At 38.1% G+C, this 27,015-nt stretch overlaps 2 protein-coding genes across 9 annotated transcripts in view; both read left to right on the top strand.

The window, feature by feature from the left end:
• The window catches only part of SLC35F3 (solute carrier family 35 member F3), a 104,912-nt gene extending 93,566 nt beyond the window's left edge, over positions 1 to 11,346 (top strand). For 3 of the 4 annotated variants that reach the window (XM_026705267.2, XM_087937479.1, XM_026705269.2), the window contains 4 exons: positions 263 to 388; positions 6,271 to 6,463; positions 8,251 to 8,340; positions 10,640 to 11,346. In XM_026705267.2, the coding sequence (XP_026561052.1) occupies positions 263 to 388; positions 6,271 to 6,463; positions 8,251 to 8,340; positions 10,640 to 10,884 (654 nt within the window). In that variant the 3' untranslated portion in view covers positions 10,885 to 11,346. The remainder of the gene's footprint in view (positions 1 to 262; positions 389 to 6,270; positions 6,464 to 8,250; positions 8,341 to 10,639) is intronic. The other variant, XM_087937486.1, reaches the window with a different exon arrangement.
• Positions 11,347 to 19,107: 7,761 nt separating this feature from the next.
• COA6 (cytochrome c oxidase assembly factor 6) lies at positions 19,108 to 26,364 on the top strand. Of its 5 annotated transcripts, XM_087937446.1 has the most exons (4): positions 19,164 to 19,212; positions 19,658 to 19,723; positions 22,019 to 22,173; positions 26,001 to 26,364. In XM_087937446.1, exons 3-4 carry the CDS (start codon positions 22,030 to 22,032, stop codon positions 26,094 to 26,096), a joined length of 240 nt encoding a protein of 79 aa, XP_087793572.1. In that variant the 5' UTR covers positions 19,164 to 19,212; positions 19,658 to 19,723; positions 22,019 to 22,029; the 3' UTR covers positions 26,097 to 26,364. The 5 variants fall into 5 exon arrangements, with proteins under 5 accessions (XP_087793580.1, XP_087793572.1, XP_026560987.1 ...); XM_087937454.1 differs by lacking the exon at positions 19,658 to 19,723 and having other exon boundaries at positions 19,108 to 19,212; XM_026705202.2 differs by lacking the exons at positions 19,164 to 19,212; positions 19,658 to 19,723 and adding an exon at positions 19,219 to 19,589.
• Positions 26,365 to 27,015: the final 651 nt, after the last annotated feature.

The following is a 27,015-nucleotide window of genomic DNA, read 5'->3' as shown; positions in this document are numbered from 1 at the left end:
TCTCAATAATGGTTTGTTGGTATATGACTATAAAATGGAACTCCTGCTAAATTTTGTCTTTAGTAGCCTTTGGTTTAATCTTTCCAAAGGGCATAAGATACAGTATATCTGGAATGTACTCATTAGAGTTAGGCTTATGAAAAAATTTCTTAGTGCTGTCTAAAGTCTTAGGAAAGAACACAGTTTAATGGTGCCTTCTGTATTACCAGGGGCTAGGGAGACTTTAGAGCCCATTAACATTTTGCTTCTCTATCCAAAACAGATTGTTGCTGCTATACTTGCTATTGCAGGGATAGTTATGATGACTTATGCAGATGGATTCCACAGTCATTCAGTTATTGGAATAGCACTTGTTGTGGGATCTGCATCAACGTCAGCTCTTTACAAGGTAAGTATAGTAATAGGCTTAAGGTTCATTAGTCTATGGGTTTAAATTTTGGGAAAACAGCCAAACATTGCATAACCAAATATATCTAAGTTCTGTTTACAGTCCAGTTTATCCTCTAGTCTAAATAGTCATGTTTTCACAGAGCTCTTCTACAGAACTAAAATTTCACATGGAGGTAGTTGAATCAGGTTGTTATCCCTATGGGAATTAGTGTAGGCTTTCACAGCTGGTATCTGTTGGACAGTGTTGGGCTTCAGGGTATACTGGCTATTTTCTAAACAAAAGACTTCTTGATATTTTGACAGCAATGTAGACAGGCTGACTATGTAGACTACCTTGCCTCTGAAGATGCTAGCCATAGTTGTTGGCAAAATTAAAGGAAATCTGTTCTCTATACCATAGTCACTAAACCCTGAGGCTCAGTACTACCCAATCTATGGGAGCTGTTTAGAGAAAAATTGTTCACACTGTATGTTTAAAAAAAGGCTCTATAAAGAATGAGATCCTGGAGCTGCTGATGGACCAGTTTCTGCATCATTTCTAGTTCCACAGCTCAAAAAAAGAGCTTAGAAATTGGTTAGTGAAATCTGCTTATAAGCTGCTGGTTTATAACAACACAAAATAATACAATTAGATAAATCCACTACTGTTGCTAGTATGAAGAAGGAAGGTGAATGCATAAAAGAAGATTATCTTATTTACTGATTAGTGGAGAGTTTTTAACATCAAAATGGAAATGTTTTCACTTTGGAAGCAGGAAAAGGACAATAGGTCATAAGGAATGGATAAGGAAAAGGCTTTTAATTTCTGTTCCCCATTCATCCACTATGATGAAAAGTTCAAAATTAATCAAAAAATTATGCAATGTTGGTATTGTTTGAAAGCATGTGGGACTTGCGCAGCTGTGCTTTTATATAAGAAGGAATATAGATTGGATGAATTTTGAATAGGGGAAGGAAAAGAGAACACCATTGCCTTCTACCAAAGCATCTCTTCTTGGTCTTCAATCTGGATATATAATAAATCTACTATTAACTCATGGACATTGATGTTCATAAGAAATGCTTAGTTAGAAATGTTGCAAATTATAGTCTATATCATTTAGACACACTTTGAAACCATGCTTTCATAAATTTCTTAGCATAAGGAATAAAAACTATTTTTAAAAAATTAAAACAAAAATTTAGAATGAAAGTCATTCTACTCAATGGCCTTATAGTACAGGAATGGGTGGGTTACATATTATATCATTATGTAATATCCACTGATCACATAGAGTATATTTGTTTATAAACCAAAAACCAACTCTATTTATTAAGAATAAAAGATTCCAAAACATATAAAAGTCTTAAAAGTTGAGGAAATAATAAATATTTAGAATTTAGTAATTTGTGGTTTAGATAATATAACATTCCTTTCTGAGAACTCAATGAAGATTATCAGGAACGTAAAGCTAAGTAAGCTGATTTCAGCACTAATACAGATTTTGTTCTCTGTGTGCTGAAGACTGTTTAATAAGAGTTCAGTTACACACCAGACCCTGCAAAGGAAGTGTCTGCCAGCAACTGATGATCTAATATGTTCTCTGAAATCCTTTGCTTTCATTGAAAGACATGCTTTCTTCTCATTGTTTTTTCATTGGCTGTACTGACACAAAACAGGTTGTGCATATAGTACTAGTTAGGTAACTCAAATATAAACTCTTCAAGCACATCCCTGGCCACCATTCAGATTTGCCTGAACATACACATTGTATCTGTTGTTCTATGACGTGTGTTTGTGTTAAATCAGAATGCTGGCGACATAACGGGGAAAAAAGCAAAAATTTAAAAAGTAAGGTTAAAAGGCAAAATCCTTCCACCCTTTTTAAAAGGTAACAAAATACAAAAGTCCATATTAATTGGCCATACAAAACCAGTTCTTGTATGTGAGTGTATGTAAGGTTTTACATTAATATTCTTTAAATGAAATTCTTATAGCTTTTTTTATATATTCTGAAATACATTATCTGAGAAGTACACAAGAGCAGCAACTCATTCTATGCAATGGCATTTTATTATCATATCAACCCAAAGTTTAAAAAAACACACCATGAAACTCTACTGTTCATTGTAACAATTTGCAGTCAAGAGCTGAAAAGAAAACAGAAATTATGGGGAGTGATCAAAGGTTGCTATTAGGATAAGAATCATTTCAAGAACTGTCCAAACATTAATAATTTAGTTTTGTGTTTTATGTGCATGTATGAATCAGAGTATGAATAGACTGAAGTAGCATATAAGTCCAAATAAATGAACAAATAAATAAATAGCAATGACATATCTAATTAATAGAAAAATACATACAGTAAATTTTTAAGTATTGCTAGATGAACATTACACTGATTTTTTATTTAGCATATATTTCCACTGGCAACATATGAATTACATTTATGACTGTGTTGTCGATGGGGAAGGCAGGGGAACAAAGGCAGAGTGGCACAAGCAACAATGCAAAAATCAGGGTATAAGTTAGTTAGTTTACTTTATTGTCATTGCACCTCGCACAGCAAAATCAAACACCATCTTCTGTATACATCATGACCATGAAAATAAACACAAACACACATCCTTCACACTCCACACATTGAATTGAAAACCCCCGATACCACACCAACACTGCACTATACAGCAGAATTCAACAGAGCTACTGCCCTGGGATAGAAGCTGTTTTTCAGCCTATTTGTCCTTGATTTTATTATCCTGTACCATCTGCCAGATGGTAGTAATTCAAAAAAAGGGTTCCCAGGATGAGATGGATCTTTGAGAGTGTTTTGAACTTTCTTAAGGCAGCGGGAGCTATAAAGCTTTTCCAAAGAGGGGAGAGGGAAACCAATGATCTTCTGGGCAATGACATTAACCCTCTGGAATGCTTTCCTATCTGCCCCTGTGCAATTGGCAAACCATACAGAATTGCAGTAAGTTAAGATACTCTCTATGGTGCAGCGGTAGAAGATCCCCAGCAGTTTTTCATTCAGTTGTTTTCTGAGAAGTCTCAGGTAATATAATCTCTGCTGGGCCCTTTTGACCAGTGCTGCAAAGTGAGCATCCCAGGTAAGATCCTCTTTTATGGTAACCCCCAGAAACTTAAAACTGCTCCACTTGCTCCACTCGGTCTCCATTGAAAAGCAAGGGCTGGGTGTTTGATCTGTTCTTTCTATAATCCACTATAAGCTCCTTGGTCTTATTGGTGTTGAGGACCAAGTTATTGTCTCTACACCATGAAAGCAACCGGTCCACCTCATCTCCGTAGGCAGACTCATCCCCCAGGAGATGAGTCCCACCACTGTTGTATCATCTGCAAATTTAGTAATAGTATTACTAGTGTAAGTGGGAATGTAGTCATGCACATAAAGAGTATAGAGCAACCCTGTGGTGAACCAGTATTAAGAATAAGGGCTGAAGAGGTATGCTTACCTAATCTGTCCCTCTGTGAGCGGCCAGACACGAAATCCATAATTCAAAGGCAGATTGAATAAGAAAGTCCAAAGTCCAGAAGTTTAGACACTAGTCTATGTGGAAGAATTGTGATAAATGCAGAACTAAAATCAAGAAAAAGCATCCTCACATGCCCCCCCTCCCCACTTCTAGATGAGTCAGAGCAGTGTGAAGAGTGATGGCTATAGCATCCTCTGTAGATCTATTTCTTCTGTATGCAAACTGGTGTTTATCAAATGTATGCGGAAGACCAGAAATGATGTGCTGGCAAACCAATTTCTCAAAGCACTTCATGATGATAAGAGTGAGTGCCACTTTTAATAATAAGTCCTCTTTTAATCATGATGTTGCCTTTGTATGCATCATTGGACGCATCAAAAGCCTGCAGATGCCAGTCAGACTGACACTGGTGATCTGGAAGCTGTTCAAAACAAGGTCTTCACCTGCAGTTGGTCAGAACCACTTCGACATTCTCTGTTTAAAGTCCTATAATATAAAGAAACAGGAAGTTATAGTGCTAACATTGCTGCCGAGTCCATAATACTTTATTTACTTTACTTTGCTAAGAGCCATGGTGGCGCAGTGGTTAGAGTGCAGTACTGCAAGCTACTTCTGCTGACTGCTGGCTACCCGCAATTTGGCAGTTCAAATCTCACCAGGCTCAAGGTTGACTCAGCCTTCCATTCTTCCGAGGTTGGTAAACTGAGGACCCAGACTGTTGTGGGCAATATGCTGACTCTTTAAAGCACTTAGAGAAGGCTGTAAAGCACTGTAAAGTGGTATATAAGTCTAAGTGCTATTGCTATTCTGTGTATTCCATTGCATCTGTATGTGTGTCTGTGTAGTTCTTGATATTTGTTGAGCTTGGTTGTTTTCTTGTAGACATTTCATTACCAGGGCAGGTAACATCATCACTACATTCACCATCATCTGCAATAGAACAATCAAGCTCAGCAAACATCAAGAAACCAAGGGTTCAATCCTGTGCTACATGTATAACACAGAGAACTACAAATGCCAGGGCCAGCAAGTTTATATTTCTCATTGACTCATACAAGCATTTTAGCTCCACTCTTATATAGTGAACCATAATATATACCCATTGTGTGAAAACATCTGTGACTGCAACGATTAATATTTGCCACTTGGGCCTATCACTAGGAAGGAGGAGTACAGATAAATATTAGTAAGTTGTTCAATGAATTTCATTAGGTGATCCGCTCAATTTCTTTCTAAAGGTAAGGTGGAATGTAGCTCATTTCAGTGAAATGAGCTGCATTGGGAATGAAGTGGAATTAACCTTCTAACTGGAAGACCGTTTGTTATTCCATAAATCTAACAGGTGATAATTACAAACCTACACAAAAAAACATGTACTTTAGAAGTAAATACACAATTAGCATTCATTATTAAACATGAAGAGGATTCAAATTATGTGATATCATTGAGGTATATATGGAAGTCAAAGTGAAGAAATATATTTATTCTTCTCAATGAAAGCAGTGATAATTATGGATAAATTTGCCACTAATTCATTAACTCAGGAGAATCTTGGTGATATAGAAACTTCTTCATTATTATTTCACATTATTAAATTTGCAGCCTTAATGTTTTACATACAATTAAAATGAAATAGTTATTTGCAGAGGATATATTTGTAGCAATAGCTGGTAGATATGTCCCATCTTTACCACAAAATTTATAGAAGAAGTTGTAGTTTTATTGCTTGTATCAAATAGCAAAGCTAGAGAACAAAACTAAAATTAACTTGTTTGTCAGCTCACATTATTTAAAAATGCTTTATTACAAAAAAGGCTATGAAATGGCTGTTAGTTTCTGATGGATAGAATAATAACTTTATATTGACTACTAATTAAGAAACAGCACAAAAATCAATATTGCAATGCTGGAAGGCACTTCTGTCTAATATTGCACTCATTTATAAGAATTTACAAAGCAATTTAGGCCCCCCTTTATATCTACTACTATGAAATTAAATTAAAAAGTCAACTAATTTTTCTGGTGAATATTTCTAGCCAATCTTCAAGTCCAATGCTTTCAAACAGTTTAACATGAAATTGCTTTGGCAAGTTTACAGAAGCCTGCAGGACGTCCTGGAGACATTATATTTAATGTACCGTATAGCCTCTCTTGAGTTTTCTTCCATCTTTGTTGGAAATGACAGAATAAATCCAGAATGGATTGCAATAGAAGTTTGCATGAAAATTTCTAGCTATTTCTCAATAACAGTGTAAATAACATATTCTCCTCCCACCTTCCCATGTAATTACATTATGAAAGCATGTTTTAAATTAGAAATACACTTTAGGATAAGTGTTTAAAGAATTTCTTATCATTTATAAACAATAGTTTTTGCTTTTCAGATTGTTTTTCTTTTTTTTACAGGTTTTGTTTAAGCTTCTTCTGGGTAGTGCTAAATATGGAGAAGCTGCCTTATTTTTGTCAGTGTTAGCTGTTTTCAATATCCTTTTTGTTACCTGTATTCCTGTCATTCTTTACTTTACCAAAGTTGAATACTGGAGTTCTTTTGATGCCATTCCTTGGGGAAGCATTTGTGGATTTTCAGTCCTATTATTGAGTAAGTAAATGTTGCTTAATTATAATGACCGCATCCTTCTAAACAATTATGTTGGATAGTCTTAAGAAAAAGAAAGACTGCAGATCATGCTTAAAGCCTACTTAATCCAATCTAATTTAATTTAATCCAATGCAATCTGTTTTGTTCTCTTTTTTTGTTTAATATGATGCTATTCCTCCTAAGATATTAAGAATGGTTTCTCAGGTTGCCTAGCAACTATTGCGAAGTATATTGCTTTCAAAACTCTGTAGTATTTAGCCATCATATCTAACAATCATTGTAATTTTATCCTCCATAATTTGACCAACATGGTTGTTCTAAACCTGACATTTAAAGACTACTGCAAGTGTTTTTATCAAAAAGAAAAGTTAACGCAGCACTGATAGTAATTTGGTGAGTAAAATATATAATAATAAGCACAATATAACACTGATAACTATTATATACTTTTAAATTTGCATTTAATAGATTATTAGAATTAGACTTTAGCCTTGAGAAAATGCAGTTGAAGGAAAATATACTAGCACTCTTCAGGCACCTGACAGGTTGTCATATAGAAAAAAGTCAGGACCTATTCTCATTTGTTTCCAGAATGTAGGGCAGGGCCTTGGTGGCTCATATCGTTAGGATGCTGAGTCAAAAGACCATTAAGAGGTTGACAGCTCAGCAGTTCAAAATCCAAGGGCAAGCCATGTGATTGGATGTGCCCAAGCTCCTGCTCACCTAGTAGTTTGAAAGGATGTGAGTGCAATAGGTACCACTTTGGTGGGAAAATAACATAGACATGAAAGGAGCCCCCTTGGGTTTCCTCTGAGCAATGGTTGTGTCACCAGCTAATCTTTTCAACCAGGAAGCACGTTGATATATGCTCCAGATACGAACATAGTAGTAGGACATGGAATGGACAAGTTGCAAGAAAGAAGATTCTCATGGAATGCTAGGAAAAAGTTCCTAATAGTAACAGTGGTTTGAAAGTGGAACAAATAATCATAATGCCTCCTTGGTTACCCTCCACTGGACAGGGTAAAACTGACATTTATCAGAATTTTTTCATGTGAATTCCTTACATTGAGCAGGGGGTTAGAGTTAGTATTATCAAGGAAGATCTCTTTCAACTCTAGGAATATTTAATTCTAACATCACTTATTAGAGAAGTTTGATTCCCATCAGCCATGTGCTCTGGTGCAATGACTTACACAAAAACTTTCAATGACAATATAATGGTTCTCATAATGTATTGGTAAGCAAGATAAAAGTAGTTCTCTTCTAAAATTATCTGTTAGTGGCCTTTAAAATTTAAGCAAGTGCTGCGTAGAGAGTTTCCTTTTGACTGAAATGAAACTCCCATTATTTAATCTTTATGAATACTGCTTATGTAAAACTATCGTGTAATTGCTCAATATTCTCCTATTTATATAAAATGATTAAGTCCAGCAACAAAGTAGGTATACATTATGGGTACATCGTAAAATAGACAAATTAGTCAATTAAAATTTTTTAACCATAAATATATGCAGTTTGAATGCTTTCTAGAGTAAATTGGGAAGACAGAATGTACAGATTTGAATAAGTAAGAGCAGTCCTGCAGTGTATACCTTGCACTGGATCCAGATATGTTCCTTGGCATGTGATACATAGTAGTTTCAGAACTACTGTAGTTTGATGTTTATGTGCATATCAATCTAAATTTTAGCTGCTTAAAATAATCTGGTTAAATCTGTAAAAAAGCAAATTTAGTTCCAAAATAAAAGTAATTCTAAAATGGAAAATGTTATTTCTTATTTCAGCATTCAATATTATATTAAATTTTGGGATTGCTATTACATATCCTACCTTGATATCTCTCGGGATTGTACTAAGCGTACCTGTAAATGCTAGTAAGTATACTTCTTCATTAAATCACATAGACATATATGTACAGGCTGATTAACAAATGATATATAAATCAGGATGTACGTGTTTTATATGTCAAGTAGAATATGCTGTATTTTAGCAAATGCTCATTCCCTTTAATTTCATAGCATTAGCCTTTCATAACATTAACGTTTACAGTAAATGTTAATTTGTCAAACATATTGAGTTCAAGATTTGCAGTTTTTCTCTCAATACAGTATTGAAGCTTAAAGCATCACCCATTTGTTTCAGAGGACAAACAACAGGAAAATCCCTTAGTGGGTTGTTCTCATATGGAGTTTGGAAAGTGTTGATTTGAACTACCTGTGCTTCCCCAAAAATAAGACCAAGTCTTATTTTCTTTTGGTTCCCAAAATAATCACTAGGGCAAATTTTGGGGGGTATCTTATTTTTTTCCATGTATGGGAAACATACTTCTGCTTGCTCATGGTGGAGTAGGAGGCCACATGGCATGTTAGTGCCGCCACTGTGAGGCACAGGGTGGAGCTGCTCTATGTTGCCTCAGGGTCCCCGCAACCAAGCCACCTATGCCTCAACACCTGTATCGCCTCATGGCGGCAGATCTAGCAACCCTATCCAGCAGGACCTGCGTGGCCCCCGGCCCACTTCTTCTGCTTGCTCATAGCTGCAATGGGGCAGGAGGCCGAGCAATGCACCAGTGCCGCAGCCATAAGGTGATGGAGTCGCCCCATGCGCCTACACTGGCTTACCTCAGGGCCCCCACAGCCAGGTCATCCATGCCTCTCACCTGTCTCACCACACGGCTGTGGCTCCAACACACCACTCAGCCTCCTGCTCCATTGTGGCTGAGAGCAAGCAGAAGTGGGTCAGCAGCCATGTGGTCTCTTGGCTGTTAGTGCTGCCACCGTGAGGCAGGTGTCGGGGTGTGGATGATGTGGCTGTGGGGCCAAGGTAAGCTGGTCCTGGGTGCGTGGGGCAGCTCCACCACCCCCCACCTTGACTTGTAGCCATGATACCACAAGCAATCAGACAAAATGGGTTGTTGGCTGGCTGCACAGCCTGTTAAGTAGGGCTTATTTTGGAAGTAGAGCTTATATTAAGCACATACATAAAAACAAGCTAGGGCTTATTTTGGGGGAAATGGGGGTAATAATTTCTTACTTCATAATGTCAAAATATTCATGTTTGGTTATGGATCAAAAGAATTCATCTTCTTTTCCTATGGTGTGTATCTGGCCAGTTCCTATTGGCTTCTTCTGGTTACAAAATTTTTCCCTTGGTGACATCTAGGTGTGTTGCTGGATGGTTGTCACCTAGCTCCCTGGGAAGTTGTCTACATCATGACAACCACCTCCACTGTGGCATTTTTGGAAGCACAAGTTAGAGGTCCATATATTTTTGTGTGCTCTTGAGAAGTAGTGTTTGATCTCATTCAGAATGTGTGTTTGATAATCTTAAGAGCACTTTAAAGAGCATTAGAACATTACTTTCCAAAAATAAGATTAGCACTCTGCATAGAAAGTCAATTTATTTGGAAAGCTTGTGTTTCTAAAGTGTAGAGTTCCCGCTGCTACCGTAAAGGAAAAGGCGTCCATGCTGTTTTTTTTTATTTGCTCAGTCTATGGACTTGATTGTTCAATTTTGCATCTTACACTTCATTGGTAATAGTTGCCATAATGGCAAGTGGTATGATTACCATCGCATCCACCAGCAGTTTCCAGAAGCTGCCAGATAAGGAATTAGTTTGGGAGTTATGGCAAGTATACAATTCCTACTCAGAGATCCTACTTGGTTATGAAGAGGAAGATCACAGCAAAAATCAGTCCGCATCAGTGTTATTGTATATAGCAGGAGAGTTGGTGGACAACAATCTTAGAGCAATGATAAATCTTATCTGTAAGCTGCCCAGACCCACTTTATAGGGGAAATGGGTGGCATAAAAATGCCACCCAACTAAAAAACCTTTTTTTTTACAATCTTTAAAGCATCATTTGTGTTACCTGCAAAACACTTTGATGCAAGGTGAAGCTAGCTCAGAACTAACCTAAGTGGAATGCAGAGCATCAGTAGTCTGGTAGCCTTCCCTTGGCAACTATCATAGACCATTCAAAGAAGAGAAGTAAAAAACCTTGGTCAGTTGATTAATGCCCGATTCCACTAGTACTCTTCAGTTTCGTATGACTTGGCTGCATTTATGGGCTCATGGTTTGTGAGAATGAAATCCAAATCTTTTGCTATTGCATATGTACTACTTTGATACGTTTTATTCCATCTGTGTTATCTGTTCAATATTTTATGCAGTTGTTGATCACTACTCGAGTGATATTGTCTTCAACAGTGTCCGTGTAATTGCCATTGTCATAATTGGCTTGGGCTTCCTCCTGCTGCTTCTACCAGAGGAGTGGGATGAGTGGTTAATAAAACTTCTTACACGCCTCAAAGTACGAAAGAAGGAAGAAATTCCAGAAGGAAATGGAGACATTGTTTCAGGATTGCAAAATAAAAGTAGAAGAACGCGCCCCTCCATGTCATCTTTCACGCATTAATATTATTTTATGAACATTCCTTAATATTGTATACTTTAAATCATAGCTCTTTTCTTGCAAAGCACATACGTTCAATAAGTAAATATATACAGATGTACAGTTTTGATAATAAGAGTCCAAGGCATCAAGTTTCAGCATCACTAAATTGCTTGCACTGTTTCACATTCAACCTTTCACTGGGGAGAACCTCTCTGAAACATGAAACTTTTTTTAAATGAATGTAATGTATAAACTAATGATCTTTGCATCTATGATTTTACTGATAAATCATGAGATAGAGGGCATACATTTTGAACATTATGTACTGAATAATACATTGCACACTGTGATTTATGCGTGTGTGCATGCACACACACAAACATATATATATAAATATACAAACACATATATGAGAAACAACTATTATGCTTATGTGATAAGCTTATTTTTTATGAGAGCTGCACATGAAACATTTGCAAATGAACCAAAATAAACTATTTTTGGGGAAGAAGGGGTGGGAGGGTGGGAGAGTGCTTTGTGAAGAAGATAAGTGCACTTGGTGCCAGATTAAAAGAAAGGAGAAATGTTAGGTTTGCACTGAAGCATATGGGAGAAACTATCAAGAGTACCGAATCACCCAGGCATTACTCTTGAAAACCCCTAACATGAATGGGAACAGTGCAAGAGTACAGGATACTTTGAATGGTGTGTTATTTTTGCACACACACACTGTCTGCCTCAGTGGAGCTTGTGCAAAGAAAGTTCTCAGGGGGAACAAATTTAAGTGTGCATGATTGCAGTCTGCGCTTAATATCATGCAAAGGAAAATACAGTGCCTTTTACAGAATTCTAGTCCATTATCTGTTTAGAAATAGGAAACCCTTCAAGTTGCTTGTATTGATTTTTCAACATGAAGAATGTGTTCCAGTGCTTTTGAAATTCGCAGAGAAATCAAGGAGTGCCTACTTCAAGCTGCTGATTACTGGAGTACAGGCTATTGGAGGACTACTATGTTGCGGCCAGATTTACTTCTCACTTGCATAGATCTGGAGACGCTCCTGACCTGTATTTCTGTGAAGGGAGAATCAAGCCGTATATCCAAGAACCACGCTTAAATAGTAACAAAGCTTGCAGCCGTTTGGAAAAAAAAATGTGTACAATATTGAAAATATAAGTGAATTGCATTTGCTTTTATTCATTGCTATTTTTTTAAGGACATCAAGATACTTAAATCAAATTTAAAACTTTTTACAAAACTTGTAAGCACCATGCTGCTTACTTGTACAATTTGGTTTGCCATTGGATTTCTATCTGTGATAGATGATGTGGTATATGCAAAGAAATAGGCGATGGTGACAGTTTACTCTTTTTGAAGTTTACATTGCTGCATTCAAAATGGAAAACATTATTTTTAAATGTTGCCATAATCCAATAGTGTGTGCGGTCTCCTTGGCATTTTTGGGTCAGATGGAGGTGGCACTCACTTCTAAACTTTTTACTGAATCAGTTTCAGATTCAATTATCTGCTCAACAAAACGAATAAAAACTACTGCAACTTCATATCAAGTCAATGGCTTTTGCTTGCATTTCTGTTTTATAGCGAGTTACATCAGTTTTACTAAAAAAAATGCATAAAAATGTGTAATAAAAAGTGGAAAAAGAAGTACTTAAGACTGTCAAAGGCTTTCTCTGGGTTATAGTAATTTTCTTCTTATCCTGCTTAAAGCAATGTTTTAAGTATAGTTTTTGGATTTTTAAAACGTTATGTTAGCCGTGAAGATTAGTGCATCTTTGTTTAGTGATTTTAGCAAAAATCTCAAAGCAATTTGATGCTAGTTTAGTATAGTTTACTTTATTGTCACTGCACCTTGTACAACAAAATCAAACATCATCTTCAGTGCACATCATGACCATGACCATGAAAATAAACACAAAAACACATCCTTCATCCTCCACACATTGAATTGAAAACCCCCGACACCGCACCAACACTGCACTATACAGCAGAATTCAACAGAGCTACTGCCCTGGGATAGAAGTTGTTTTTCAGCCTATTTGTTCTTGTTTTTATTATTCTGTACCGTCTGCTAGATGGTAATAGTTCAAAAAAAGGGTTCCAAGGATGAGATGGATCTTTGAGAGTGTTTTGAACTTTCTTAAGGCAGCGGGAACTATAAAGCTCTTCCAAAGAGGGGAGAGGTCAACCAATGGTCTTCTGGGCAATGACATTAACCCTCTGGAGTGCTTTCCTATCTGCCACTATGCAATTGGCAAACCATACAGAGCTGCAGTATGTTAAAATGCTCTCTGTGGTGCAGCGGTAGAAGGTCACCAGCAGTTTTTCATTCAGTTGTTGTTTTCTGAGAAGTCTCAGGTAGTATAATCTCTGCTGGACCCTTTTGACCAGGGCTGCAATGTGGGCACCCCAGGTCAGGTCCTCTTTTAGGGTAACACCCAGAAACTTAAAATTGGCCAGTTGCTCCACTCGGTCTCCATTGATAAGGGCTGGATGTCTGATCTGTTCCTTCTATAATCCACTATAAACTACTTGGTCTTATTGGTGTTGAGGACCAAGTTATTGTCTCCACACCAAAAAAAGCAACTGGTCCACCTCATCTCGATAGGCAGACTCATCCCCTCTGGGGATGAGTCCCACCACTGTTGTATCATCCGCAAATTTAGCAATAGTATTACTAGCGTGAGTGGGAATGCAGTCATGCACATAACGAGTATAGAGTAAGGGATTCAACATGCAACCCTGTGGTGTACCAGTGTTGAAAATAAGGGCCAAAGAGGTATGATTACCTAATCTGACCCTCTGTGAGTGGCCAGATAGGAAATCCATAATCCAAAGGCAGATTGAATTAGAAAGCCCAAAGTCCAGAAGTTTAGACACTAGCCTATGTGGAAGTACTGTGTTAAACGAAGAACTAAAATCCACAAAAAGCATCCTCACATAGCCCACCCCCACCCCCTGCTCTTCTAGATGAGTCAGAGCAGTGTGAAGAGTGATGGTTATAGCATCCTCTGTAGATCTATTTTTTCTGTATGCAAATTGGTGTTTATCAAATGTATGCGGAAGACCAGAAATGATGTGCCGGCAGACCAATTTCTCAAAGCACTTCAAGATGATAGGAGTGAGTGCCACTGGTCTGTAATCATTGAGGTTATTGATAGGGAACTTCTTTGGCAGCGGAATAATGGTGGAAGCCTTCAAACAAGATGGAATAGTGGCCTGGAATAAAGACTGATTGATGATCCTGGTAAAGATTCCAGCCAACTGATCAGCAGTCTTTAAGCACTTGGCCAGAGATACCATCAGGACCAGCAGCCTTTCTAGGGTCCACAGCCCTCAGAATGCTCCTCACCTCCTGTTCCTCCACAATGAGGTGGGGGCTACAATTGGCTGGTGGTTGTATTTTATCTGTCTCTGATGTCTCCATTTCAAAGTGAGCAAAGAAATAATCCAGTTCCTCTGCCAATGAAGCATCTCACTCAGCAGGGGTGACATCGGTCGGTTGATGGTTTGTAATTTGTTGAATCCCTCCCCACACCTGCCTCATGTTATTGCTATAAAAATTATCCTCAATCTTCCTCTTATACTCAGTCTTGGCCTTCCGAATACCTTTCTTCAGATTAGCTCAGGCAACACTGTATCTTGTCCCATCACCAGACCTAAAGGTCTTGGTCCTGTCATGCAAGAGGCGCTGGACTTCCTTGGTTATCCAGGTTTTCTGATTGGGATAGATCTTAATACGTTTATCCACAGTGACTGTATCTGTGCAGTGTTTGATATAGCACAGAACAGTTGCAGTGTGCACCTCTAGGTCAGGGTGGTAAAAGATGTCCCAATTTGTGTTCTCAAAATAATCCTGAATTGTTGGGAAGCATCTTCTGGCCAAGATTTCACTGTCTTTATTATAGGCAGAGCCCGTCTCCTAAGAGGGATGTACGCTGGTGCTAAAAGCAGTGTCATGGTCTGATTGTCCCAAATGTGGTAATTGTATAACCTTATAGCCATGTTTGATGTTGGTATATACTTTGTCCAATATATTTGCTCCTCTAGTAGCACAGTTAACATGCTGATAGAATTTGGGGAGCGCTTCTTTTAAATCAGCTTGATTAAAGTCCCCCGCTATGATATGCACAGCATCAGGATACTTATTCCGCTAATTACTAAGTGTTAGATAAGAATCCCAAAGCTATGGTAGTATTGGCATCAGGTGGGACATAGACTGCAGTAATCAAAACCACGCTGAATTCCAGCAGAAGATATATGGGTCTACATTTAAGAGTCATATACTACAGATCCATGGAGCAGTGGCTGTCTAGTCTTTGTATTGATACACCAGCTTTTATTTATATAGAGGCTTAAACCTCCCTCTTTGATCTTGCCAGAATCTCTACTCCTGTCCTGCCTGTGAGCTATGTAGCCTTCCTCAACAGCTGCATCTGGAATGAGTGAATGAAGCCAAGTTTCTGTAATTAGCAAAACACAGCAGTTCTTGATGAATTTAGTCTTTGCAATCTAGCCTTAATTCATCCATTTTGTTAATCAGAGATCTTGCATTGGTAAGAAATATACTTGGAATTGAAGGCTTGTGTAGAAACTTACTCAGCCTAAAGAAAACCCCAGCACGGCATCCTCTTCCTCTTCCTGTTCTTCTTTCTCTACCTTTTCCTCCTTCCTACAGGGATAGTGATCCAGGCTCCCTCAGGGGCCTAGCTGCCTCCTTCGGTATGTTATGAGAATGTATAAAATCGTCCATAATAGCCTTTTCACATTTCAGTCCAATTTGTAACAAGGCTTGCCGACTATAGATGTTCCTTGCCCCACAGGATTCAATCAAGGAAAGGATCCAAAACACACACAGAATCATACATACCATACACCGAATGAAGGAGCGGTTAGCTGCAGCATCTATGTGCGCAGCCATCTTGAAAACCGTTCAATACGGACAATAAATACATGCAAAATATTGGGAATTAAATTTTTCCCTTTAGATGAAAAATTCTGGAGAATGTAGCTATTTACAGATAATCAATTTACACATTAAATCTTGAATAACATCAGATTTGGTAAAGAGAAAAAAATTGTAGAGTACGTTTGATTCAAGATTCCTGATTGAGAAATGTTAGAATATGGTAATACATGATTTGAAATTAAAAATATCATTATTGTATATGGAAGTCATTAGTAACTATTAAAAACATCAACTTTTAGAGGAATGTAATTTAGATAATTCAAGTACAGATTTTACAGTTGCTCTGGGCAATTAAGGAAACTCAATTTTTACCAACCTCACAAATAGTTTATATAATAACATATAAATCACTGCACAGGTTTTTTTTCATTTTTAGCCACTGATTTTAAAGTTTTAGAATCAAATTTATTAAAGATTTTATATACTGAGCACAATTGAGCCAAAATTAACCACTTAACATCCCACTGATTATATTGGGAGAAAATTAGACATTTATCTATTTATTACATCTATAAATATTTAGAAAGTTTTCCTCATTGTAATAGAACAGATGATGGTAATATCATTAAAAGGTTATATGCAATCAAATACTCCAGGAACAAGAATGATTAAAAAAGATATCAGGCTATATTTTTATGACCTTTCTATAGATCTGACTTCATCTATGGCAGGACGACAGCAAACAACAGTATTGGAAAGGATTTCTTAGGCCAGTGGTGGCTAACCTTTTTGGCCTCCTGTGCCCAAAATTGTGTGCATGCTGGTGTGTACAAGCTCATGTGCTAGCATTCAGAAAGCAATGCACCCCCTACGCCCCCTGTGCATGCGCATGCAATCCCCCTTGCCCCCCACACTCCACCCACACGCCCCCTTACCTGCACTGTGCCTTACAGCTGATTTTTGGCTGGTTTGAGGCCTTTTTCGGCCTCCCAGAGGCTTGAAAAAAGCCTCTGCAGGCTGAATAGGCCTGTTTTGTCACTTCCTGTAAGTGACAAAACGGGCCTCAAGCCTCTGGAAGGCCAAAAAAGGCCTCAAACCAGCCAAAAATCAGCTGTGAGGTGTACGCATGCGCAGTGAGGTAAGTTTGCCTGCGGCTTGCATGCCGGTACAAATGGCTCCACATGCCACCTGTGGCACGCATGCCATAGGTTCGCCATCATGGTCTTAGGCCAAGCCATTTAGTCCAAACCATTGTTATTACAGGATTCTCAATGCAGAATCCAAATAGTATGCTTGAGAAATGGTCATATCTTAAGTATTTCCAATAAAACAAAATCTACAACTGTCTCTTGTCCAAGACAGTTTCTTCTAGAAGAACAGCTCTCTTTGTAAAGTAATTTTTTATATATTAGTTCTACTTTTTTGCTCAGTTTGTGGATCAGCCAACCTTCTTTACTCTGAATAAAAAACAGCTAGTCGCTACATTACTGAATGGAGCAGATGTTCCTCAGATCTCCCTCCTTTCCAAATACATGGTCTCAAACAAAACATCTTTCCCATCCATGATCCTTTTAGCTGACAATGCCAGAGTGAAGACAGACATTCTGAATGCAAAGCTTGCATCCCGCTGTTTAGCTATAATCCATTTTCAAAAAGAGAAAACACAATACTAAGTATCTTTGAAATCACAAAAGCTGAAACTTGCAGTATTTTCCCCAGTGCTGAAGAATTATAAAATTCAGTAATGCCTTTGGATTATTATAATGCACACAAATGAGCCATGTCATCAGATAACAGATAATCAGAGTTGTAAGGGACCTTATAGGTCATCTAGTCCAACCCACCGCCCAAGCGGGAGACCCTACACCATTTCTGACAAATGGCAGTCCAATCTCTTCTTGAAAGTCTCAAGTGATGGCGCTCCCATAACTTCCGAGGGCAAGCTGTTCCATTGGTTGATTGAAATATATATATCAGAAATATTCAACGTTTAGCCAAAAAAAAAAAAAAACCATGAAGAAAGAGGACAGCTTCTTCTCACATTTCACCAGTACTTTTTTTTTCAGACCAGGTGATTTAGAAGCTGGGGAGATGAACTACTTAAAAAACCAAAATGCTAAGACTCGAAGCAAGGAATCTGAGGTTCAAATTCTAATTTACCAATGAGGCTTACTGGATGATTTGGGACCAGTGGTACTGTTTTCATCCAGTCTATTCCCAGAGTTATATCTGAGTTCTAAATGAAGATAAAATGAGAGGGAATCTTATTTGTGTTATGTAGAACACTGGACTCTTAAGGCTCAGAGGGCCAAGGTATAGATGAAATAATAAAATGATATGGTCAGCTGAATGAAAAATATTCTCAATCTTTTAGCTCAACAAGACACCTCATCATAATCCATATGCACAAAAAATAAGCATAATAATCAGGACTTTTTAAAAAATAAGCAGTTTGCAGTATATATGTATAATACAATAAAGGAAAATTTTATCAAAATGATTAGGCAGATTAACAATAATACCATCAACACAGAATGAAAATAATGTCATCAAAAAAAACCCGACAACGTATCTTCAGCCAGACAATTGATCTCTACTCAGGTACATTTTTCTTGTTTGAATCTTTAGCTGGTATTATTTATTCCCCTTTTGTATTTTTGTTCTTTGATTTACATTAACTTGCTCAAAGTTGAGGTGGGTGACAATATAAACCTTATATAAGCTTGAGAAAAATATAAGCTTGAAAAAAAAAAAAGGCTTATTTTAAATTTCAAAAACCAGTCAGGTTTTCCAATGCCCTTGACAAAGCAAATAAAATTTCTAACTTCCCAAATTGCTAGCAACTCCCTTCCCAACGGAAATCCCAAAGGCGCTTTTTCAGGAGGCAACTGGACTTTCTTGTTTCATTTTGTTTTAAAGACGTTTCGCTTCTCATCCAAGAAGCTTCTTCAGCTCTGACAGGACGGTGGGGAATGGAAGGATTGATATTCCTTGCAGACAGCTGCAAGCTTCCATTCCCCACCGTCCAGTCAGAGCTGAAGAAGCAAGCTTCTTGGATGAGAAGCGAAACGTCTTCGAAAGAAAACAAAAACAAAAACAAGGAAGTCCAGTTGCCTCCTGAAAAAGCACCTTTGGGACTACCGTGACCTGGATGACTTGAGCATCTTTAGAGAATCCCAACGGAAACTTCCTGCCTTCCCACCTGTAACAAAAGGGAACTGCGGGCCTGGCAGTTTCCTAAGTGAAGAGCGCTCGGGCCAAGTGCGCATGCGTACTAGGTAATCCCCGCACGCTCCTTCTCCCCTCCCCTCAACAAACCAGGCTCTTTGCAGCGCCTGCCGGTGGAACGAGTAGCATATCAACTTCCGGTGTGGTTGACAAGGGACGAACATCCGGGGACGTAGCTATTCCGGAAGTGCCCCAGGTAAGTGTCAACAGGGCCTGCGAAGGAGAGCGTCGGAAGGGCGAGCGGGCTTGCATTGGCGCTCGCCTCAAAGGTGCTCTCGCTTTCTTTTCCCTTCGAAAGGCCCCCGTTGTATTGGCGCTCGTTCTTCGTCGAGTGCGAAGACGGGGAAAGACTTCGAGGAAACTTTTTACTTTTTGTTCAACCCCCCCCCACGGACCGTCCCCTCTGTGCAGGGGACGTGCCCCTTATTTCCCACGGCCAGCTTTTGGCTTTGTGGCGGAGAGAAGGTGGGGGGGGGCGGGCAAAGACTGTATTCCCACTACTTGGCTGCTTTTTCTGATAGTGGCGAAGGAATTGTTTGTAACCGGCTCCACGTCCCGGGACAGCTGCAGGTGGTAAGTAGTTGGTGCTTCGTGATCTTTCACTGGACGGTCCCCCTTCCTCTCTTCCTTCACATTCCCAGGGAAACAGAAGCAGAGAGCGAGGAAAAGCAGCTCTTCAAGTTCAGAAGCCTGCCAGAATCAAAGGGGTATTTGTGTGGTTTTGTGTGTGTGTGTGTGTATGAAGTGATTACAAGTAATCCCTGACTTACAACCAAAATAGAGCCCAAAATTTATGTGGTTAAGTGAGACATTTGTTAAGTGAGTTTTGCTCCATTTTATGACCTTTCTCCCCACTGTTGTTAAGCAAATTACTGCAGTTGAGATTAGTAACCTGATCATTAAGTGAATTTGGTTCCCCCGTTCAATTTGCTTATCAGAAGTTTGCAAAAGATGATCGCATGACCTTAGCCCACCGCAATGGTCATAAGTATGAACCAGTTGCCAAGCATCTGAGTTTTGATCACATGATCATGGGGAGGCTGCAAAGGTTGTAACTGAAAAACAGTCCTACGTCACTTTTTTTCAGTGCCGTTGTTACTTTGAATGGTCACTAAATGAACTGTTGTAAGTTGAGGACGACCTGTACTGCTGCTATTTTCTGTTTGTTGAACCACTGCATGCAAGTTTGGCTCTGGAATTAATGTCCAAAAAGTGTGTTTTAAATGACTTGTAACGATCTGACTCAAACTGGATATGGCAGTAGAATAGCAAATCCAACCTCTGTGGTAAATGCAAAACTCTCATCTGGAGAAAATGTGAAATATCGAAAATGATTAAAGGCTCTCAGGTGACCCATATCTGGGATGGACTGATGGCATTTGAAGTAGCAATAGTCCCTTTGTTGCTGTGCTTTGAATATATAGAGGTGTAAAAGGTGGGTATCCAGGTACTTTAGACCAGTGACCCCCAACCTTTTTCGAACCAGGGACTGGTTTCACGATTATTTATTCTTCCACGGACCAGTACCTGAGTAAAGTGAGACTCTACTGCCATTGGGACGGCTCTTCATTCGAAGCTCCCCCCCTTCAACGAAACTAACCCACGAGCACCCAAACGCCGCTTTCCAACTGAAAAACCGGAAGCACTTTCCAACCGAAAACCCGGAAGCGCTGTCGAAACCAGATGGTAGCGCCCAAGCTTTGCGGCCCGGTAAAAAATGATCCACGGACCGGTACCGGTCCAGGGACCGGTGGTTGGGGACCCCTGCTTTAGACCACAATGCCCATGTGCATAACATAGGTGCTTTGGGCCTTTTTCTGTTGAAATGCATGTGCAAAAGACACTGTTTTTAAATGCGCTTGTATCAAGTTTTAAAATTCTGTTAATAGCCCTATTTAGACCACAGACTTATAATGGCATTAGATTAACTTCCCTGTTCCACCTGTGAACAAATACCTTCTTTGTCAAGTAAAATTTAAATGCTGCCCTATTGATAGCTCTTCAGAAGTCCAATTGAATGTAGCTCCTAAACAAATACGATTGACACCCTCAAGTTCCCCACCCCCCAAGAGTTATGTATTTACTTTTTCAGTTTAATCTCTATATGGAGAAACACATCTTTTTTCCTGTCAATATAACTGACATAATTGCAAGGTTGGCTTCTGAAAGATTTTGTTATTTTCATGTATACTTGGAGTATAATGAGTGATAGTGATTCACTGAGTTGAAAAGCCAGATTAGGAAATATGTGATATAATGTGTACGTTTGCCGTATTGTCTTTTTTTCCCCCTGCATGAAATGACCACCTAATGTCATATGCTTATTCATGCATCATTTCTTTATGTTCACTATTATTTAGCCTTATACTAACCTATAGATTTTTATGTTTAGTAATTAAATAATCAGAACCAAAGTGGTATGATGGTTAGAATTATTGGATTAAAATTTGGGAGGCTCAGGTTTGAAACTGGCAAATTACTACTACAGTGTTGTAGATGACCAGGTTGAGCCAGAGGGAGGGGTCATATACGTCATCAGTCCCTTCGTGCCTGCAAGAGATCTAAGTCCAGCCCATCTTGAATTCCTTTATCTACCACCAAGTTGCTAGTTTCAATTCTTGTACAGAGTTTAAGCTTGCAATAAATTTTAATACCCATTTCAACTGCCTGGCTCTCCTGATTTCCGGGGGTTTGACAACTGTTAAGAAAAAAAATGGGCCCATCTTGAAGAAAAGATGGGATAAAAATGTGATTAATACTAGATTAGCTTTATAATAATCTTTTTTCCACCTTTGGCTGAAAATCTTTGCATATTCAGAGGTAAGTAAACTATAAGAACACCCTGATTTCAGAAAAACCTTTACAACATTCTTGTACATATTTGAAATAAGTACACCTAGAAGAATTGAAGACTAGATTCCAAGTTTTTTGTGGGTTTTAACTTAGAGGATGAGGATTACAAAAAATATTAAGAATTATTTCATCTTTAATTCTTTTTTTAGGAGTTTCAAAAATGTCAGCACCATCTATGAAAGAAAGGAAAGCCTGCTGGGATGCCCGAGATTTTTATTGGAAATGCTTAGATGAAAATATGAAAGATACATTAAAATGTGACAAATTGAAGTGCTCTTTTGAAAATTTATGCCCACCACAGTGGGTAAGTAACTATTTGTATTCATTTTTATATGCACATACCTAACATGATATTTCTTTTTGGGGATATGCAAAAGGCAAGAAAGAAACAGGGAACAAAAGAAAGTGGAAATCAAGATACAGAAAAAGGCATTCAAAGTAAATTGAAATTACTCTACCACTATTATCTCTATTCTTTTATGTCTTTGCAAATCATCCTTACTTCCACATCTGTATACCTCTTTATCTAAATTCTTTCCAGAATTCTGTCTGAAACCTAAGCATTTGCAGTCATTCTTGACTGGCCTTTGTATAAGAGAATAATAATGGCACTGTTCTGATTGTTAGGCAGGTTAAATATTGTGCTGTAACTCCATAAAGAAACTATATATTTCAACATTTCTCCAGCTGCAATACTTACTCCCCCAGCCTCAGCGTTTTTTCAGCATTGTCATAGCATTAATCTTTTCACCCATTTTGCTCGAATTCTTACATACATTCATTTCAGTTTTGCTGTTAAACATACTATCATTTATATACAAATCTCCAAAAGTATCCATTTTCACATTCCCTTACTTCAGTTTAATTTGAAATCACTTCATCACTTTTATTCTTTCCATTTACTTCTAGAAGTTCCTTTTTCTTAGCCCTTTTCATCCACTCCCCCAAAATCTCCATTTTCTCTTTGCATTGTTTATTCTTGACCATTCAAAACAAAGCCTTTTTGGTTACATAATTTGTAACTTTTTCACATTATACATGTTGTATGTCTTGTTCTGTCCTCATTTTGCAACATTTTTGTATGCATATTTATCACCCTCTAGGCACTTTCAGTTTTTCATTCTCCCAACCATCCTTTTCCATGTTTTCTATAACTCCATACTTCATGATAAATGTTTTCTATCAGTAATAAGCAGCTTATATTTCATCTTACGTTTACTTTTGTTCAGTCTGTTGGGAGATTAATCTACCTCATGAATATAAACATTGAATTGGATGAAGTGGGGCAGAGTATATTCTTGTTATCTGATATAAATCGCAGTGCTATAGTTATAGTGCAAACAGTGAAAATCACATTATCAACACAATGCTGGATGTGCATCATTTGGATCTGAAGTGGGCTCTACCTATCAGCAGCTCCTTATAGAAGTTGCATACTTTTCCTGGGCTTGAGTGGTTGCCTAGAAAATATGACTAGTATTGCCTCCTGTTCCCACCTCTGTAGTAGACATAAACAAGGACTTTCCTAATGTCTCAAAAAGAGAATTTGCGGTATAGAGATTCACATATTCACAGTCCAGATACAGAGAATTATCATATTTGTTGGCACATGCTTAAATAGAATTTTGGGAACGTGCTTTATTTTGCTCTTGGCAGATGGCCCTTTATACATTTGTCATGTGTATTTTTTCAATAAATATTAAACATTACAATTATAGTGGAAAAAAAGAATTAAAAAATAGGTGCAGGAAAGAAAAATAGAAAAGAATGAAATAATAATACAGTAAAAAAAGATACTTCTTCCTGTATGCCATCTCTTATCTATAAACAAATCCTTAAAAGTCTTAAAATTTCACGTCAGATGTCCATTAAGGATTATCGGAAATAACATCTCTTTTTAACTTCAGCAAATAAGCCGTGTTTTTATTCCTTCCTTTTTCTTTTAACAAGCTTGATCTTTATCCCCTTTGTCCCTTAAAGTAATCTTAGAGCCGTGATGGCGAACCTGTGGCACGTATGCCAGAGGTGGCACGCAGAGCCCTCTCTATGGGCCCATGAGCTGTCACCCCAGTTGGACTCTTGCCTCGCATGCACCTCCTGCTGGCCAGCTGGTCTTCAGATCTCTGCTGTGCATGCACAGGGGATGTGCGCGTATGTGGGGGGGTGAGGCACATGCATGGGGGATGCACACACATTGCATTTTGGGGATCCACGTGCGCTTTTGGCACTTGGCCATCACTGTCATAGAGCTTCATTGGCTCCTTCTCATAAAATTCTTAAAGGTGTTAAGCTTCTTTTTGTAAATCCAACATAAGAAAATTATCTAGGACCATTTCTTGGTTTGTAATTCATACAGCATTTTTAATTATTAAGACATGAGCCAATTTCTTTTGTGTGTCCAGTGTAGCATCTTTTTCGATACCGATACCATTTTTGTAGTCTATTTTTAATTCCACTTTCAGATTAGTCTCAGTCTTGACAGGTGAAACTTACTTATCTTCCACAATGTCTTTTAAAGATTGTCTATAGATACAGACACTCCTAAAAGTAACTTTTGGGTCCATTATTCAGAAATGGTCTTCAGGGTTCCAAATAAAAGCCCCAATAAAATCAAAACTCTGAGGCAGACATCTTCCTCAAAGCACATATTTATTAGGCATGTCATATTAGCACATATGGGGAAACCCGAATCTAAAGTCCCCTGGGTTTGCCCCTAGTAAAAAGTCATACTTTTCCTCCTCCTGCCCCTTCAGACCATCACATGGCCCAATCAGGTCACAGTCCAAAGTTCAATCAGACTCACTCCACGCCTCTCCACACCTGGTGGAAACATCCTTGGCTAGTAGAGGAATGAATTTTATTTTGGCTACAAAGCCCTCGTTATCTCTACCTCCCCCATCCTGTTCCCACAGCTCGCCCAGCCAAAACTATGGCTGCCCTGAAGACGCCAATGAAAATGGCTCCAGAGCTGACAGTGGCCAATATTAAAATATTTTCTTTCATTCTGTATTTATAAATTGAATTTAAGTGTTCTTCTCCTTTTAAGTATAATCTTTGGTTCCTTCTATAGTTCCACCTACTTTCCAGCCTTCAATTTCCCATCCTTTCATGCTTTTTAAAAAAGAATTAAAATCATTTTCCCATGGGAAGGCTTCTTATAATTAATACAAAATCTTATTTCAAAACCATCTGCATATAATTTGGAATAAAGGAACCATCTGTTATTTGTAGCCAATGTATAAATCATTATTATGCTAACTACTTTCTACATACCATGTTTACACCAAAATACAACCTACTCAGAAAGTAAGTCCTAGCTTGGTTTTTACACATGCAACCAATAGAAGCCCTACCCCCCAAATAAGCCCTAATTAAGACCCCACCCACTCCAGGGTGCACAGGTAAAAATTAAGCCGGGGTGGGTGGGGGTGGAGCTGCCCTACTACTTACCTTCAGACAGCTGCAGCCAGCAAGGCTTTCCTGAAGGTCTTTGTAGCCAGTAACAGCTCCGGAACGATCCAGAACTCTGTTATCGCCTACAGAGGCCTTCAGAAAAGCCTTGCTGGCCTTGCCAGCTAAAGAAGTTCCTGAAGGCCTGTGACAGAGAAAAGAAGACAGGGGCAACATGCTCAAGTGAGGTGAGTCAGTAGACATCCTGTCCTGAAAATAAGACCTGGTGCCTTTTTTGGTGGCAAAAAAATATAAGTCAGGGTCTTATTTTTGGGGAAACATGGTACTTATAAGAATTGTACAAACCCTGCTCTGCAACACCTAGGAGCCTAGAAGTACCTTTCTGTAAAACATTAAAGCAACAGTGTCTTTTCCTATGTTACAGAACTGTTCACTCCATGTTTCTTCTAGCTACTTCAGTATGCATGTACATGCACAGTGATATGGGGTTTTCCCAGTCCTTTATATGTAACAAGGGAAAGAAGTATGTAGTTCCATATTGTTTTTTTTTTAATCTGATGTGTATAAAATTTATTGAACATTAGTTTTTGAAGATAGATCAATAATAGTGGCATTAAATTAAATCTAAAATGTCATGATGGGTATAATATTTTTTCTACTTTTATTTAGATGTTTACTGAGCTTGTTGACTTGCTAACCAAGTGATTTTATTCAAAACAGGTTAAATACTTTAACAAAAGAAGAGATTATTTACAATATAAGGCACAAATGGAAGCAGGACAATTTCTGCCTTCAGAGAAGACAGAGGAGTCATAGCAACTAGAGAACTTTTACAATACTATACACAAGGGAAGTTGCAGAAAAACAGCATAAGTGAAGAACATAGATGTTGGCACCAACGATGTCCTATACATTTTAAGATCTGTTCTTGTTTATAAATCTCATACTGGCCTGAAAGCTCCAGGTTCCGTTATTTGAAATGCTTATTGGAGAGAATAGGCACTTAGGAAAATATGCTTACCTTTCACTACTAAAAGACTACACCATCAATAAAATCAAAATAAATGAATTGTATAAATTCAAATACTTGTATCATGTTTTCACTGCAAATACTCTCTTCCAAAAGTTTTCCCCAATGTACTGGTTAAGTAATGTCTAGTCTATTTCAGTGGTCTTTTGTATAAATTACATCTTGAAGAAGAATCTTTGTAACTGTCAACAGTAACACCCTTAAATATTTCATTTTGGTTGATTCAGGTGTATGAGAGATCACTTTACTATGTTGAATTAAAATTACAATTTGTAGACATATATAGTCTTTAGAAACTGAAACTGTTTGAGTTAATGCTGGATTTGGAAAACACCAAAAATATACTCGAGTGTATGTTTAAAAAATATCCCCAAAACCAGTGCCAGAAAACTGCATGGTCAAGTGCAAAGAGAAAGACACTAGAATCGTCAAATGGTGAGTTGCTATATTGCTGTGTGGAGCATCTTGATAATGTCCATTTTCGATTCATTAGCAACCACATGAGATTTTCTCCATAATGAAAAAAGTTAATGGAGTAAATTTATAGTTATATAGTCCAGCAACAGCATAGTGCTCTATTAATTTTTTTGTGTGGAGTTGCGGAAATTACACATAGCAAAAGCAGCCATTGTGCTGCAAATGAGTAATTATTTATCACCACTTTCAGAACTATCAAGAAGTGGTTTTTACAGCAACATACAGAAT

This window comes from Pseudonaja textilis, chromosome 1 (assembly GCF_049901715.1).
Source record: "Pseudonaja textilis isolate UNSWEBS1 chromosome 1, rPseTex1.2, whole genome shotgun sequence".
Lineage (NCBI taxonomy): Eukaryota > Metazoa > Chordata > Lepidosauria > Squamata > Elapidae > Pseudonaja > Pseudonaja textilis.
Note: the sequence above shows the minus strand (reverse complement) of the source record. Positions and strands in the feature narration are given on the sequence as shown.